This window comes from Mya arenaria, chromosome 14 (assembly GCF_026914265.1).
Source record: "Mya arenaria isolate MELC-2E11 chromosome 14, ASM2691426v1".
Classification (NCBI taxonomy): domain Eukaryota; kingdom Metazoa; phylum Mollusca; class Bivalvia; order Myida; family Myidae; genus Mya; species Mya arenaria.
The window spans coordinates 51,454,470-51,471,813 of NC_069135.1; the positions used below are offsets into that span (position 1 = coordinate 51,454,470).

Consider the following 17,344-nt stretch of genomic DNA (forward strand, 5'->3'; position numbering starts at 1 on the left):
TATTTGTTTACTTTATAATATGCATTTCATTTCTTATATTTCAATGTTTATAATGTTCTAGCATCTGATTGGTCAATTATTGTGTGAACATTTGAATGGTTAAATATTATCTGTAAAATCTAACAGTTTACATTATTATATCCTGATTTTGAATGCAAAACATGTCAAATGCTGACGTAGGGCATAACAATATGACTCATAATCATCATATTTGTATTTACATATTCAAAGATCAAATAAACTAGGAGCAAATTCAATGCACCAATATAAGGGTTCAGAGAATGTAAATATTGCGTCTTTACCATAATGTAAGGTAAGGTTCAGATCAAATAATATGATAATCTAACATTGCTTCGCTTATGACAGTAAGTGCACGTATACAATCAATACTTACATCATAATAAAAACAATCCAATCAAAAGCGTAATTGCCCATGGCCAGGGTCAACAAGTGTAGTTTAAATTAAAACAAAGGTCAATTTAAACATTTTTTTAATATTGCAATTAATCCAAAGGTCAATACCAGCTTTTTTAATTTTAAAATATCACAAGGTCAAATAGCATTTTCTTAATATTTTCAATTGATCCAAAGGTCAAATAGCATTTTTTTAATATTTCAATTGTTCCAAAGGTCAAATAGCTTTAATAATATTTCAATTACCAAATGGTCAATACTGTAGCTTTTTTAATATTTCATTATCAAATGGACAATACCATAGTTTTTTTAATATTTCATTATCCAATGGTCAAAACTGTAGCTTTTTTAATATTTCATTATCAAATGGTCAATCACGTAGCTTTTTTAATATTTCATTATCCAATGGTCAAAACTGTAGCTTTTTTAATATTTCATTATCCAATGGTTTATCATGTAGCTTTTTTAATATTTCATTATCAAATGGTTTATCATGTAGCTTTTTTAATATTTCATTTTCAAATGGTCAATCACGTAGCTTTTTTAATATTTCATTATCAAATGGTCAATCACGTAGCTTTTTTAATATTTCATTATCAAATGGTTTATCACGTAGCTTTTTTAATATTTCATTATCAAATGGTCAATCACGTAGCTTTTTTAATATTTCATTATCAAATGGTCAATCACGTAGCTTTTTTAATATTTCATTATCAAATGGTCAATCACGTAGCTTTTTTAATATTTCATTATCAAATGGTTTATCACGTAGCTTTTTTAATATTTCATTATCAAATGGTCAATCACGTAGCTTTTTTAATATTTCATTATCAAATGGTTTATCACGTAGCTTTTTTAATATTTCGTTATCCAATGGTCAATACCATTTTTTTTTTAATATTTCACTATCAAATGGTATATACCATAGCTTTTAATTTTACAATATCAAAAGTACAAATAGCACTTTTTTAATATTTCAATTAATCCAAAGGTTGAATAGCTTTTTTTTATATTTCAATTAATCCAAAGGTCAAATAACTTTATTAATATTTCAATTACCTTTTTTTTTTTGGGGGGGGGGGGGGGCAGTAGGTGTACCGGGGTACCCCTTTGAGGCAAAATTAGGTACCATTGGAGGCAGGCACATGGATTATATAACTATTATTACTATTACTATTGTATAATTTTGATAATTTCTATAATAATAATAACAACATTTCTTAAAATATATATATTTTATACAAACCCCCACATTTCAAAAAAAACATTAAATGTGTTTTACTCTGAACTCAAAATAAGCTTAAAAATGGGGGTTACAATAAATGGTTTCCATGGTTACATAACAACATCGATATAACATTCTTACATGTATATTTTATCCAAGGGAGCTTAACCCTTTAGCACATAGACAAGTGGCCAGATTACACCTCCCAGTCAATAGCCATCTTACTGATAAGCAGTCCTTATCTGCATAGGTACTTTTCTGGATATTTGAAAATGAGAAAATGAATACAGCAGTATGACCTTAAAATCAATGTTACTCCAAATAATTGTGTCCAAATCTTTTTTATATGAATTTTTTTTTTCATAGATAATTAAATCATCTAATAAATGGTGTCAATGATGAAATATTAAATTATTTTATTTCAGCTGTGAATGTATTTTCAAGATGGATTTGTAACATTTCTTTGAAATGTCATAATTGCATTAAATCAAAGGTAATAAAATGCTGGGATCGATCTAATTTTTATTACCCCTATCATAAAAAAGACCCATATGGATTAAAAAGCGGACAATTCATGTTCTTGTGTATTAGTACACAGAAATATGTCAGGAATATCCGGTGTCATCCAGCTGAGAGATCCAGTCCAAGGTGTCTGTTTAACTTTATTACCCCCTCATAAAATTGTTTACAAAAAAAGAAAGCCGATAAATGATTTTCCGGTATGAATAAAAAGATCTAGATCAAACAAAACGCTTGCACATGACCTATTTTACAGCCAAAACTATGATGGACATTATATAAGCTTCACAGAAAATTTACCCATCATTTTCTCATTTACTAATTGTTTCTTTTGTTTGTAAACAAAATATTACCTTTAAGTGAATATAATCTCAATTGATTTTAATGGTAAACTGAACTGACGTAATATATTTAATGATTTACGCATCAATGAATTTGGGGGAAATTCCATACAGTACTTAGCTCGTGGTCTAATTACGTCACAATGGGATATCACACCTGCGATTGGGAGTATAAACACCTTCTCAATTTAGCAGACGATATTTTCAAGGGAAAATCAATACACAAAAGGTTAAACTTTAATTTTATAAACATCCGGGATATTGTTTACAAAAAGAAAGATGCAAAATTGAAATATTGAAATGACCCTATTGAAATATGCGGGCCATGCGTTTACATCCAGTAATGGATACGGTCGGCCAAATGCGTATACATCTAGTAATGAGCTATGTCGGCCTATCTCGTATACATGCGCTAAAGGGTTAAGCTGCAAAAAAATTGAAATAAGCAAAAGTGCATCTGTGGCTAAAGTATATTGATGACAACCAAATTTATTATTTTTTTCTGAAATAGAAGATATCATTTTTCTAGGAAATGGATTACAATCAAAACCCATTGATTCGATATCTCAGGGACCGGCCAAAATACAGCAAGCCTCGTGAATATCGAGCCAAGATGAAATGCTTACAAAGAGTATAACAAAATCGGTGTACAACAAGTTCAAGCCAACGAGGAAATCGAGCAAATCAATATCCAGACAACGGGTTTCGACTGTACATGCCAAAATAAGCCATGAAATTTTATTTCTTTACACCATTTCTTTTTCAAAATCAAGGGCCTGTTTCAATATAGGATCTTCGTTGTTAATTTGATAATCTTATATCTGTATGGCAACAAGTTGATGTTTCATTCAATTAACTTTGGCTCGATTGTTCCGAACATTGTTAAAGTAAACAACGGGATTAACAACATCGTTGTTAACTTTTATACGATGATATATTTAATGATGTGCTCGTATATTTAAATAAAACAAGTACAGCTGAAACAGTTGTCTCATATCTTTTGAAAAATACTGCAGATCATAAGTGTATCCGTGAAACTTACAGAGCAATATTGATGTGAACGTTAACAATGATGAAGGTAACAATGTTGTTAACTCCAACAATGATCTTAACAATCAGCCCAATTTGTGTTATATTTTAATACTGGCTATTTAGTCAAGTTAAATTCATACAAATATGTAGCAAAATACCAAAAATATGACGCTAACAAAATTTTAATTTATGACTTAAATCAACGAATATCTTTATTAAAACTGGCCCTAGAAGTATAAGAGGGGGACATATACCAACAGGGACACATCATAATGTTTACTTATATCTGTGTGCAATAAATAAAGCTTCATTGTATTAAAATAAGTGTTACATTGATAAATTAAGGACGTCAATTTGACGGCCACCTATCTAACATAAGGTATAAACTGTCTTTGAGATTTAATGCCGGATTATCCCAGGGAAAGTTTGCAACATTAATATCGAGTGTAAATCTAAACTTTAAGTATCTTGAAAGTCATCGTCTGATACTCCTCATACACCAATGGACTATACTTTGTTGTGTATTTGGCTATAAGAATCTCGTAATCATGAATAATTAATGGGGCAGTTTCAATGGTTCCGCAATGAAACCTCTCTGCAAATTTAAAACCAGCAGCTTAGACCACTCGCCTGTGGAGATAATTGACTGTAGAGAGTTATTGAAGAGTATTTAATTGTAATATGCGGTTTCATTCTAAAATTGTAAGAAGAGTTGTCTCCCCTGCCTCATGCATATTCATAAAAACAAGATTTTGTCAGTCAATTTTCCCATGGTATGTAAGAAGTATTACAGAAGAAAGTACCATGGTAGCCAATGATGATTAACAAGTTATTTATTGGCTAGGAGTTTAACCCATCACTTGGTGCCTGGTTCATATCATAATGCGGCAGCTGCTGTGGACAAGTTTAACAGAAAAAGAACCGTGGTTGCTGATGATACGTGAAAGTTAGGTTGGACAGTTCATGGATAGTCGCGAAGTTCTCAAACTGACTGAACAATTTCAAATAACAATAAGCCCCTGTTTTAAATAATTCAATCCTTATGCGTTACCTCTATGGAAAGCAGTCTGAGTTCAGTATTTTTCTCAACCGCTTTCAAAATGGCCGCCACTCCTGCGTCCTTTAGTGGGTTAAGATTCAGCTGAAATTGATAAAATATAGAAATAAACGATCGTTATCACAGTATACATCTTTGGAAAAAGTAAAATGTTAATTTTCTGATTTCGAGTCATAGCCAACCTTAAAGTTTTTGCATGACAAAGACAGCAAAAAGATGTTTTACAGGCATCATACAAGCTCAATTCTAGGCTTGTTTTGAGGAAATACTGTATTTGCAAATTTGGGGTCCATCTGGTGTCTAGTCCCTTTAATATTAGATTTTCAGAAAATTGCCCAAAATTGCATTCAAATGAACATCATTTGGAAAATTTCAGAACAGTGAAAATATAATATTGATTTCCCTGATAGATCACTATAAACCACTGGAATCTAAATAAATTTCTGACACGTCTTATGTTGTTTTCAGGGCTTTTAAAAACCGACAATTTGCTGGTCGTGACCGATTTTGATCATGCCAGACCGATTTCAGTAACAGAAAATGGTTATTTCAAAATCGGATTGAAATTTGTTCTTTTTTTATAGTTTTGGTCCAAAATGTTTAATTCAGGGTGCTGGTTTGACGAGCACCCAGACCAATTGAAGTTTCAAACATTTAGATTGAAGCTCTGGTTGTTATCATTCATTCAGGTTTGATTATAAGAGCAAAGATGGTGAAAAACTGCTGTATCTGTTACAAATAATCTGTTTTGCAATCAGGCATACATTATTTGTCAAAATTAGCTATATTATAGATTTTTTGAAACATTTAAAAATACAGTTGTCCGAGTCTGAAACTCTGACCCAAGATGTAAGTAAATATGGAACCAGATTTAAAATAAAAATTATTATGAAAAAAATTCGAAATTGATTGTTGCCGACGTTACTCTTTGCAATTAATTTCCTATTATAATTGATCATTGGAACATCATTAATCAGACTATTTTTTTTTATTTACCTACCATGAGGCTATTGAGCCCAGCGTTTCTGGCAAGGCCCCAGCTAATGGCTTCAGCAGCCTTTGTACTTAAACGGTTGTTTCTGAAAAAATAATTAAAATTGTTAAAAAACCCATCACATTTCCCTTAAACATATATGTACAAGGAATAGTTCAAGCACACTTTAACATTTTAAAAAGTTTGACACTTTTTTGGGTTAATTATATTTCATTTCATGAAAAGGCGGTGCCCACCTAAAATATGCTCCCTCTAATTTCACATCCTTGATCCACCCCTGATTTTGATAGTTTAAAGCTGCACTCTCTCAGATTGACTGTATTGACAATATTGATATCTTTTTTTTCTTGGAATGAGCTTATTTTTTTCGTGAATGTCTGGAAACCAGTGATATAAGACTGCTGACAAAGAATCAGATCACATTTTTTCATGTTTATGGTTGAAAATTAATGTTTTATGGCTAAAAGTGTTACTTACGCTTACGGTAAAAAAAGAAGAGTTTATTGGCATAAAACATCAATTTACAGACGTAGATATTCAAACTTATGTTGCAGATCCGGTAACCCTACCCAACCTATTGGGTAAAGTCCCGGCCCTTCTTTTGGGGGGGGGGGGGGGCGTGGGGAAATCTGTTTGAAAATTGCTTGAACCAAATCGTAAAATGTGATAAAAAAACAAAGAAATAAGTTCACAAAATGAAATATTTTTCCTTCCTTCCTAGCTTGTTTTTTCAGTAGGTATTAGGACCCATGATAAAAAATGTCTGCCCTTTCAGTGTGCTCAAATGAAATTATTTTGAATATAAATTTTTGTATTCAACTGTATGACATTTCTATAAAATAAATTGCTTAATAAACTTTGGAACATAACAAAAAATTGCAAGGTAATCTCAATAACTGTCGAAATAAATCATATCATCTGTAATATTTTAAAGACAGAAAAAAACAAACTTAATTACCTTCAAAATGTCAAACATTTTAATAATGATAAATTTATAATTAATTTGAAAAAAAAAATGCATTTTGAATTTTAAGTGCAAAATTGTTTTTATTGTTCTTGAACAAAAAGGTTGCTGTCATTTATTCATTTATTAAGTCAAAATGACCCGACAAATTAGTAATTTATCAAGAATTCTTCATTTGCTGTAATTATCAAGAATAATGTCAATATAAGAAGGGAGAAAACTCTGTTACCAAGATTTAAATCTTGCAGGAGTTCATGACCCATTGTATGAAATATTGCACGGTTGAAGTTTTACAGATAATGGGTTCTGTGTTATTTTAGTGATATTAGAAGTAAATATGTTTCACATGTCTTTGTAAATCACCTGAGTTCTTAAAAGTTGGAAAAACTCATGATTTGAAATAATAAAAAACCCTGTTCCCATTTTTTAAAACAATTTGAAGTCATTTTAGATAACTCATTCTCTGTGTACCATCAGCACATGTATTATGTAATAATGCAATTTTCGATAATGATCCTGTTTGTGTTTATACCATGTTTGTGTATTTGTGTCTGTGTATTGTGCTTATTCCTTTAACTTTCTGTCACATGCTCAAATGGAATATGATATCAAAATAAAACTAAAACCTGTTCAAACATGTGACTTTGGAATAGCTACAGCAAGTCTGCTTCTGATCATTTCAAATCAATATCACTATTGGTCAGGTATATCTAGTTTATTCAAATTCAGTTTATACATATTCATTTTAGCTCCATTGAAAAGAAAGCTATATGTGGATATGAATTATTATCAAGTTCGTTTCCTGGTTGCCTGGTACTGGTGTCCATTTCAAGAGGCCATAAGAAAGTACTCCTCGTAGGAATTCTACCCACAACCTCTTGGGTGAGAGGGGGACACCTTTACCAGCTGACCACTCTCACCATTATGAGATAAAAGATAAAAATGTGTATAATTTGGTGTTCATTCGTTGAAACATTAACTCTAGAAGCTTCACCCATTTATTTACAGTAATCACTGCTTGAATGCACGTCACTTGACGTTGATCAAAAGTATGTGACTGCGTTCAAAATCTTGAAATAGTGTTTTTTTAAAATGTATTTAAACTGTAAGATGCAATAATTTAATATTTGAAAGATTTAAACAAAACAATATGGCAATTGGCAAAAATGAATTTGATTTCTTATCAATTGAATAGTAGAAATCCAGCTGTTGTTCGTATGTTTGTGGCAAAGACTTTTCTGCTCGTCAAGAGGGACCACACAGCAAAGGAGATTGCCATCATTGGTAAGAGGCACACCTACATCTCCCTGACGGCAAGGTAAACAAGAATCATTTGAAACTTACGAGATATCCAGCACTTTCAATGTGTTATTTATTTTGAGCCCCTGTTTAAGGGCCTCAGCCCCTAGGGCCCCTAGTCCGTTCCAGGACAAATCTAGCACTTCTAAGGTCTTGTTTTTCTGAAATATAAAAAAATGTATACAAGCTGAATAACTAAAATCAATTACATTTTTTAACAGCTTAAAAATATATCTTTTGCAAAAAGGATAAAAATATACAACATCAGAACTCGAATTTTGTGAATCTGTCACCATGACCTTGACCTTTGACCTACTGACCCTAAAATCAATAGGGTTAACTTCTGACAATGGCCAACATGCATACCAAGTTTAAATACCATACATGTCATTCAAGAGATATTGATCAGAAACGCAATGTGACGCCACAAATTACCACGCCGAAGACTTCCACATAGAAAATGACGCCACTGGACATAGTAGTCCTTACATTTCTGTAATGCTTCATAGGTGACAAACATCTCACATATATACATGTATGTGAGAATAATGATAAAATAGGTTATATGGCATGGGAGAAATCAAAGCTCCCAATGAAAACCAAATTGTCAGGTCTAGTTTTTACATAGATTGCCAAGCAAGTTATTAAACGTAAATAAGGCTAATTTGTGCGACGGTACGTGAAAGTATGGTCTTTCGTTGTGGGATAACAGAAGTACTTGGGAGAAACACTAATGTCCAGCATGGTGACCAGCCAAACTTGTATTGACAACGTGAGAAATTTAACCTACATCACATTTGAGAAAACCAAGAATGCTGGATAGCTATTAACCCAAGCTATAATAATTTGTGACTTTAATACTTAAGTCTTGCAATATTGCATAAACTAGATATAAAAAATACTGCGAAGTTCAATATTATACTCATCCTTATGCTCAGATGTATGCCTCTGTGATTCAATTCTGCTTATAGGCGAGTAATTTTTACAATCCAATCAAAACACTCAGATTCAACTCTTAAATATAACTCATGAGTACCGCCCTGTTTCGAAAAACCACCATAAATTTAACTTAATTTTAATTTTAGAATCCAAGTGATTCGATTGGACTGTAAAAATAACTGGCCAATTGCACTGATTGGAATTATTGAGGCATGTCTAAGAATACGGATGAGACTGAAATTGAATACAATAACTGGCTATCTTGGAAGAACATGGATTTTTTACTCACGGTAAGGCAAGAAAGCATGGCAGCAGCTCCCCTGTTTCGTATGGAGTTCCAGCTAAGGTCAACGTCGATTAGACCCTCGTTTAGGGACTGAAATGAGACATTGAATTTATATTTACACTCCAAACAAGGAAGTCAACAGCAACCTGCCTTAGTTGTCCAGAGTTTATATGTTGGCTAGTTTGCACTTTGAAATGAAGTGATTGGTTAAAAATTATAATTAGATAAATATTGACCAATCAAGGAATATTTCAGTTAACTTTCACCAAATGGAAGATTTTACCAGTATCATACAACTTTCTGCAGATATGCTGTAATTTATATGACGTATTCATTCTGTGATATTTTTTAATAATATTTGACAAAATTTAATATTTAAAATATTCTCATTTGATACAATGATATTTCAATGAAGAGCCAGACAAAAATATTGCTGTGATTACTTTCACATGCTGATAAAAAACAATTTTGGTAAGTAGGTAAAAATATATATATATTTAAATTCTTTTAATTACAGTTTGTTATTTCATGCATGCAATTTTTATACGGATTTTTCCTCCCCAAAATATCTGGTCAGGACTTAAAAATAGGGTCCGCGTGGAAACAAGAACTACAAAATTAGTTTTGATATGCCTTAGAAAAATATCATGCAAATCCTCAATAAATCTAAGCAAATCTGTGCTTACCAAAGCAGCCCCTATGTAAGCCCCAGCAAAGTCCCCAAAGGTGTTTTCGCTGAGATTGAGTGATGTCAGAGAGGAATTGTTCTTCAGGGCTTCCACAAGGGATGGAGCACAACTGTCAGTCAACCGGTTTCCTTTGGGAAATAAGAATGTTTTGTGTTAAACTTGAAATCAATCAAGGTCTTAAAAGTTCCCTTAGACAATTTTAAGGGGTTGTACACCCAAAGTGTCCCCAGGGTTCTATGACAGTTAATATGAACCCCTCATTTTACATATCTGTTCATGTTTTCTTGATGATAATTTGTATTAAGATTACTTATCTTAAGAATGTTTGGTACAAACATGGTTTTTGTATTACAATTTCTACTGACTAAGCTAATTTTAAATTTACTTAAATTAAAAAAAAAAAAAATAAGCAATACTGTTGGGTTAAAACATTGATGATATTCAAATAAAAATTAACATGCCATTTATGTGCATTTCATATTAAAACTCTAATAAACATGTAAAAAAATTTAACAAGTTTTTAAATCTGTACTGAACAAATAAAAAAACAACAACAACACCAAACATGAAAATAAAACAATGATTAAAGGTTAGTTCAGTACAAAAGTGGCACCCACTCAAAATAATTGTTTAAGGTCGTTTTTTTTGCAATATAAGAACAGTCGATTAACACTAAATCAAAACTTTTCCACACAATCTGTGGCATATAACATCATTTTTGCCAATTATTTCACATTCTATAATAAAAGTTATTGCAATTTCATGTCGCTCTGACATAAATGTTAACTCTGCTTTATGACTAGAAAAGAAACATATTAAACACTAATATATGTCTTAATATTTCAAAAATGACCTTTTCTTTGATTTATTATTTAGGATTTTTGCATACTCCTACAACTAAACCTTTTGTAACCGCATATAACTTTGCACTTAAATCAAGGTAACTATTAATTTTGCACCGATTGCTGGTTTAAATTTGATCCTTAAAATAACAATATAAAAAAGAATCACAAGAACATGTCACGTTTTTAAAATCTTTTACAGAGCTACAGATAATTTTTTACTTAATTTTTTTTTTATAATTTGCCCTCTTGAATTTTTGTAAAGTGTAGTGTACACCTTTGTTTAATTTAATAAATTGTAATGGTGATTATTTAAGGGACTAGACACCAGATGGTTTCAAAATTGGCAAATACTATTTGTCCTCAAAACAAGTCTAGAATAATAATATCTGTCATGCGTTCCCGTTCCATATAGAAAAATCAGACCCGAGGGCACCTGCGTTGCCAGGTAACGAGGCTTGTACAGATATTTTTTCTAGCATACCTTTAATTACAATTTTTGTGAAGAAAATACATAAGAAAGCGCGTTTTTGTACATTTCACCAAAAAGCGCGTGCGATGATGTTTACTGACGTCATGACGCGCAGTAATTTATATTCACCGCATACGTCAATAAGTTCCTTCGATATCACGTCTTTTAAGGGTTATTTTGTTTTGTTTTTAAGGAATATTTTTGTAAAGTAAATGTTAATCGAACTCATCTATTTAAATCTCATAACTATGGTTACATTTAGTGTTTAATAAAAGAAAATGAAAGTATTACGTCACAGCGCGTGACTCATCTGGCATGGGGGGATGCCAGATGGAGTTTTCCAGCACGGCTGAATTCACCGGAAATGCCTATCCGGTGTGCTAGAATTGTCAATACCAGCTAGTATGAGGCCAATAATACACCACTTTATATTATAATTGTAATATTTCGTCGCTGTCTCAGCTGAGTTTACCCGTTTAAAAATAGCGCATATTGGTTTCACAGTTTATAGTGTGTATATTTAGCATGTGATGATTAGTACAGATACATATATCATACTATTTTTAATATTACTGATATTTACGAGGTTGTAAAACCAAGTAAGTTTCTAATTGGAAAAATATGCAAAAACTGTGAAAGATTTATGTGATGTGAAACATCAGAAAGTAAGATTCAATGCGCTGTACAAAACAGTATCAATCTGATGTAAGTTTTTGACAATTTTCTTTTTTTCCTTTATCATCTGGCCCCGATTTCTTGAAACTTCTTAAGTCCCTTATAACAGGATTAAGCTAAGCTCACTGTTTTTGGTTTACAATAAATTGCTTTATATTAACTTCTATAAGAGTTTTTATACTTTGGATTGGAATTATCATTAAGAAAATCACATTAAACCATTTTTCAATAATCAAGTTTCAATTTAAGTATGTATTTTGGCTAATTGAAATAAGTTACTTAAGCCTGTTAAGCTAAAGAAGTTTCAAGAAATTGGGGCCAGGTGCCTAGTCCCTTTAAAGCCTACTGGCACATTGGAAGTGCGAACATACATGTATATTACAAACACAATAGGCGTGATCCTAAAAGCGCTTACTTCCCTTTGCATTAAAAATACGCTTGTCAAGGGAGATTACTGCTTAACAGTTACAGTGATTCAACACTAGTTTAGCAGCCAACTTTGATTTGGTCAAAATGGTTGTTCCTGGTACAGTTCTAAATTGAATGTATTAACAAAATGCCATGATAATAATTTGTATTTGTACTAATACAAAAAGATGTTTGATTTTATAATGTTATTGGCGCATGTAAAATTAATGAAAGCTGATGATTATAGAATGACTCTCAAGTCCATTTCCAGGATAGAAACCAGTACTGATGTCCATTCTGAAAGGCCATGAGAAGGTTCCCCTGGATGTGATCAAACCAACAACCTCTTGGGTGAGAGGGGGACACCTATACCACTAGACCACTCTCACCCATAATTCCTTGTCTAAAGTTTTAATAAGTACTTAATTCTACATTTTCAGTATCACTTTTGAATTTAAATCTTACCTGAGACACAAAGAATTTTCAAGGTCGTATTTGTCTCCAACATTCTACATATACACGAGAATCCTTCCTTGCCAATGAAATTGTTGGAAATATTCTGAAATATATGTAAAATTAAGATTAAAAACAACAGTTATCGTTAGCTGCACTTTGTCCAGAGATTTCTATGTTTGATTAACAATGGCCTGATTGTTAATTAAACATGGAAATCTCTGGACAAAGTGCAGCTTAATAATAATTATGATAACTGTTCCAAAAAGCATGACTGTAGTATCACACTTACTGATTCCAGGTTAAACATGGTTAATACAAGTTTAGCTATTGGTCACCATGCTGGACAAGTGGTTTTACAACTTCTGTTCTCCCAAAAAACATGACCTAACTACAACATAACATTGCGCCAATAAGCCTTATTAATGTTGTAATAACATGCTTTGCAATCCATGTAAAAACTTAATTTGATGATTTGGTTTTCATTGGGAGCTTTGGTTTTTCCCATGATGTATGAGTCCTCACAATCACATCATGCTGTAACATCCACATAATATTGTGACATTTTTTTCGCCTTTAAAAAAATGCAGAAACTTTTTTTCAGGGACTTCTTTTTATTTTTAAGGCAAATTTCCAGCATAATACAGACTTAACAAGTATACTATAGTCTGAAACTCAAAGCTCTCAAATTTTAGAATTAATCCTGAATTGAATTATCTCCTTTACAAGCAATGTAGACAATTGTCACAAGACAAGCTTTGTTCTGTAAATTGTTCACGGTTTGTTATCTAATTTTCTTTAGCTTTGTCAATGGTTGCTTCTCTTTAAAGCGACCCAGATTAGATTCCCAGCAAAGGCCCATGTGAGTTAGATTGTTTGTCACCAAGGTCACCAAGCCAGACAAGTCGGGGGGTTTCGGATTCTCGGGTTTCCTCTACAACAGATGACCACACTCTCTTGCACATTGTTCCAATGAGAGTGACTTTTAAGTTAGCATAAGTTAATATAACTTTCATCACAATCGTTGTAATATAAATAACGTTTAAACTCAAACACAGTAACCAAAAATGCTCATGTTTTAACTTTACCAGGTTCGTAATAAATGTGTTGTTTCTCATCATGCCTGCGATGTAGCGAGCCCCTTCCGACTCTACGTAATTGTCACTGATGTCCAACACTTCTGTCACCGTGTTTTTCTGTGGAGGAAAAATGTGACGTTAACCAGAGAAATAAACATGTCCTGAATTAAATTACTTAATAATGATAATTTTAGGCCGCATTTAAAAATTTGTTTGTCTGGTGCCTGTCACAAAAAGTTAGGGATTTGTTTTTCACCTCTTGACTTCTAACAACCCTCGGTAGAAGAAATCAATATATTAATGATGCCATATATACCCCATGTATTGATGACCACATACCAGGTTTTCTGATTCCTAGATGGCACTGTAGGTATGAAGGGGAAACTACCTTTAAGAGTATTTCTTACGTAAGCTTATTTTTACGTACCAATAGAGCGACTGCCATAGGTTTAGTTCCCGTCTCGCCAAGGTAGTGATGCCGCATCCTCAGGTTTCTAACCCCTAGATGGCGCTGCTTGCATGAAGGGGAAACTACTATTTAAGTGTATTTCTTACATTAGGTTATCTTTACGTACCACTAGAGTGACTGCCATAGGTTTAGTTACCATCTCGCCATGGTAGTGATGCCGCATCCTCAGGTTTCTATCCCCTAGATGGCGCTGTTTGCATGAAGGGGAAACTACCATTAAGTGTATTTCTTACATTAGGTTATCTTTACGTACCACTAGAGCGACTGCCATAGGTTTAGTTCCCATCTCGCCAAGGTAGTGATGCCGCATCCTCAGGTTTCTAACCCCTAGATGGCGCTGTATGTATGAAGGGGGAACTACATTTAAGTGTATTTCTTACATTAGCTTATTTTTACATACCACTAGAGCGACTGCCATAGGTTTGGTCCCCGTTCCACCGAGGTAGTGATGCCGCATCCTCAGGTTTCTATCCCCTAGATGGCGCTGTATATATGATACTGGAATCTGGCCTGGAATGTTGTGGAACTAAGCACTGTACATGTACAGTTCGTATTGGTATCACTTCAACTGACCAATTTAATCAAAATTTTGTATTACACTTGAAACAAGAGCTGTCACAGAGACAGCGCGCTCGACTATTCCGCCGCTTTTCAGTGTAAGGATTGAAAAGTTTTGGTGAAACATGCATGGATCACTGTTAGATTAGATTTCAATGCAATACATGATGTGCGGAGATATTAACATAAATGTGGTTACATGCAAAATTTTAACCAGAATTTGTGTAATAATAAAGGGCCATTATTTGCAAAACACAGTTACCTAACTTGATTATTTAATTAGGTTGGGTGGTTGAATACCATTGTATAAAGTCTCAATGCAATACATCAAGTAGTTGCTGAGATATTATCCTATGTGTGCTTACATGCAAGACCTTAACCAGAATTTCTAAGTCGCATAATAAAGGGGCAAAAATGATATAATATGAAAGATAGAGTTATCTTACTTGATTAAATAAGAAGGTTAAATGGTTGGGAGCCTGTGTCTAAAGTTTAAATGCAATACATGATGTATTTGCTGAAGCATTGACTTAAAAGTGGTTACATGCAAAACCTTAACCAGAATTTCTATGTTGATTAAAAAAGGGGCCATTATTTGAATTTAATGCAAACTAGAGTTATCTTACTTGGTTATTTAAGTAGATTGGATGGTTGAGTACCATTTTATAAAGTCTCAATGCAATGCATCCAGTAGTTGCTGAGATATTAACCTATGTGTGCTTACATGCAAAACCTTAACCAGAATTTCTGAGTCGAATAATAAAGGGCAATAATTTGCATTAAATGCAAACTAGAGTTATCTAACTTGGTAAATTAAGTAGGTTGGATGGTTGAGTAAATACCATTGTATCAAGTCTCAATGCAATACCTCAAGCAGTTGCTGAGATATTAACCTATGTGTGCTTGCACGCAAAACCTTAACCAGAAAAGTCAAATAATAAAGGCCTATTATTTGCATTAAATGCAAACTAGAATTATCTTACTCTCAATGCAATACCTCAAGTAGTTGCTGAGATATTAACCTATGTATGCTTGCACGCAAAACCTTAACCAGAATTTCTAAGTCAAATAATAAAGGCCTATTATTTGCATTAATTGCAAAGTAGAGTTATCAAACTTGGTTAATTAAGTAGGTTGGATGGTTGAGTACCATTGTATAAAGTCTCAATGCAATACTTCACGTAGTTGCTGAGATATTAACCTATGTGTGCTTGCACGCAAAACCTTAACCAAGGGGTGACGCCGACGCCAAAGCCGACGCCGACACTTGGGTGAGTAGTATAGCTCTCCTTATTCTTCGAATAGTCGAGCTAAAAATGGCATGGTGAAAAACGAAAATCTTTGAAGCGTTTAAACTGACTGTCTGAAGCTGCTGTTTGGGCGGTACAAATCGACCGTCTCTTTTGTGTAATATGTGAAATCATACTTTGTTTAACTGATTGACAAGAATGTTTCGCTAAGTTTATTTTTAGACAGAAGTAATGAGATTTTAACAGTAACATCATATAAACACATTTTCTAATGTTAAGAACCCCACTAAATTTCTCAGAATTTTTCAAAGTCCATTTCTGACCGTATTTGGCTATGCAGTGATGAAGTACACCAATGTGTACAGTGTCAACTGAAAAGAGGTCCTTATCTATTGGCTACTGATAATCAAACACCGAACTCAGTTGGGTCGAACTCCCAGGGACTGGTGAAAACTACCTCCAGCCTCGGAAAATTCCAGCCAAGCGGGAATGTTTACCTACAGTATAAAGTAACCAGTCCTTTACATCTAGATCGAGCTAACGAGGAATTTAATTAAAGCAAGCCAATGGGGTTCGACTGTACTGATAAGCCATACACTGGCAGTCCAAATATAGCTTGGTTTGATATGAGGTAAAGGGTTACTGGCAAGCTGTTCCATGAGATTTGAAGCTTCCAGACAACTTTTATCGTTATTTTTTTGGTTTCCATGGCAACTGACCTTGAACGTCACATTGGTCCATGTACATGACTGTTCCTGTCGGGTCAAGAGGTCGCTCTTCCTTGACATTTCCTGAAAATACAGTGGTTACCATGGTTACATATAATCTTTATTATTTTATAATGACACCTTGCTTTTTATTTTGTTGATTATTATCTTCGACATTAATATTTGATAAATTGAATATGTTTATCAAAACAAGGAAACAAATATTGTTTTACAAATGTTTCTTAGAATTACGTTTTTTCAAATTATATGTCTTGCAAATTTTACACTAATGATACAAGGAAAAAAATGAATATCAAACAGAGTTAATTTAAATGTAAATGCATAGTTGTACATATCAATCAATTATTAATTAGTAATAATTTAATTATTTTAGATAACATGCAAGAGTTAAACAATGTTAAACAAAAACTTTTCTCCAGTTTACAATAGAGAAAACATCATTTTAAATTTTTCAAAGAAATTTCATCTTTGAGGGTCGGTAAAGAAAGTTTAGAAAAATTAAATAAAAAGTGATAAATTGTTGTGTGATGTCTCAATCATTAATTTTTAAGGCCCCAATTTCTCAAAACTCCTTAAAAGCTTCATTTGTTTTTAAATTAGTCAAAAAGGTACTTAAACTTGATTTTGATAAAAAAGAAATGGTTTTATTGT

General features: G+C 32.8%; 1 protein-coding gene across 2 annotated transcripts in view; it reads right to left on the reverse strand.

The window, feature by feature from the left end:
• The window catches only part of LOC128217719 (leucine-rich repeat-containing protein 74A-like), a 63,081-nt gene that overhangs the window by 16,569 nt on the left and 29,168 nt on the right, over positions 1-17,344 (reverse strand). For both annotated transcript variants that reach the window (XM_052925066.1, XM_052925065.1), the window contains 9 exons: positions 16,685-16,756; positions 14,558-14,667; positions 13,698-13,805; positions 12,622-12,715; positions 9,757-9,887; positions 9,074-9,160; positions 7,891-8,006; positions 5,589-5,667; positions 4,583-4,672 (listed from right to left, as the gene is read on the reverse strand). In XM_052925066.1, the coding sequence (XP_052781026.1) occupies positions 4,583-4,672; positions 5,589-5,667; positions 7,891-8,006; positions 9,074-9,160; positions 9,757-9,887; positions 12,622-12,715; positions 13,698-13,805; positions 14,558-14,667; positions 16,685-16,756 (887 nt within the window). The remainder of the gene's footprint in view (positions 1-4,582; positions 4,673-5,588; positions 5,668-7,890; positions 8,007-9,073; positions 9,161-9,756; positions 9,888-12,621; positions 12,716-13,697; positions 13,806-14,557; positions 14,668-16,684; positions 16,757-17,344) is intronic.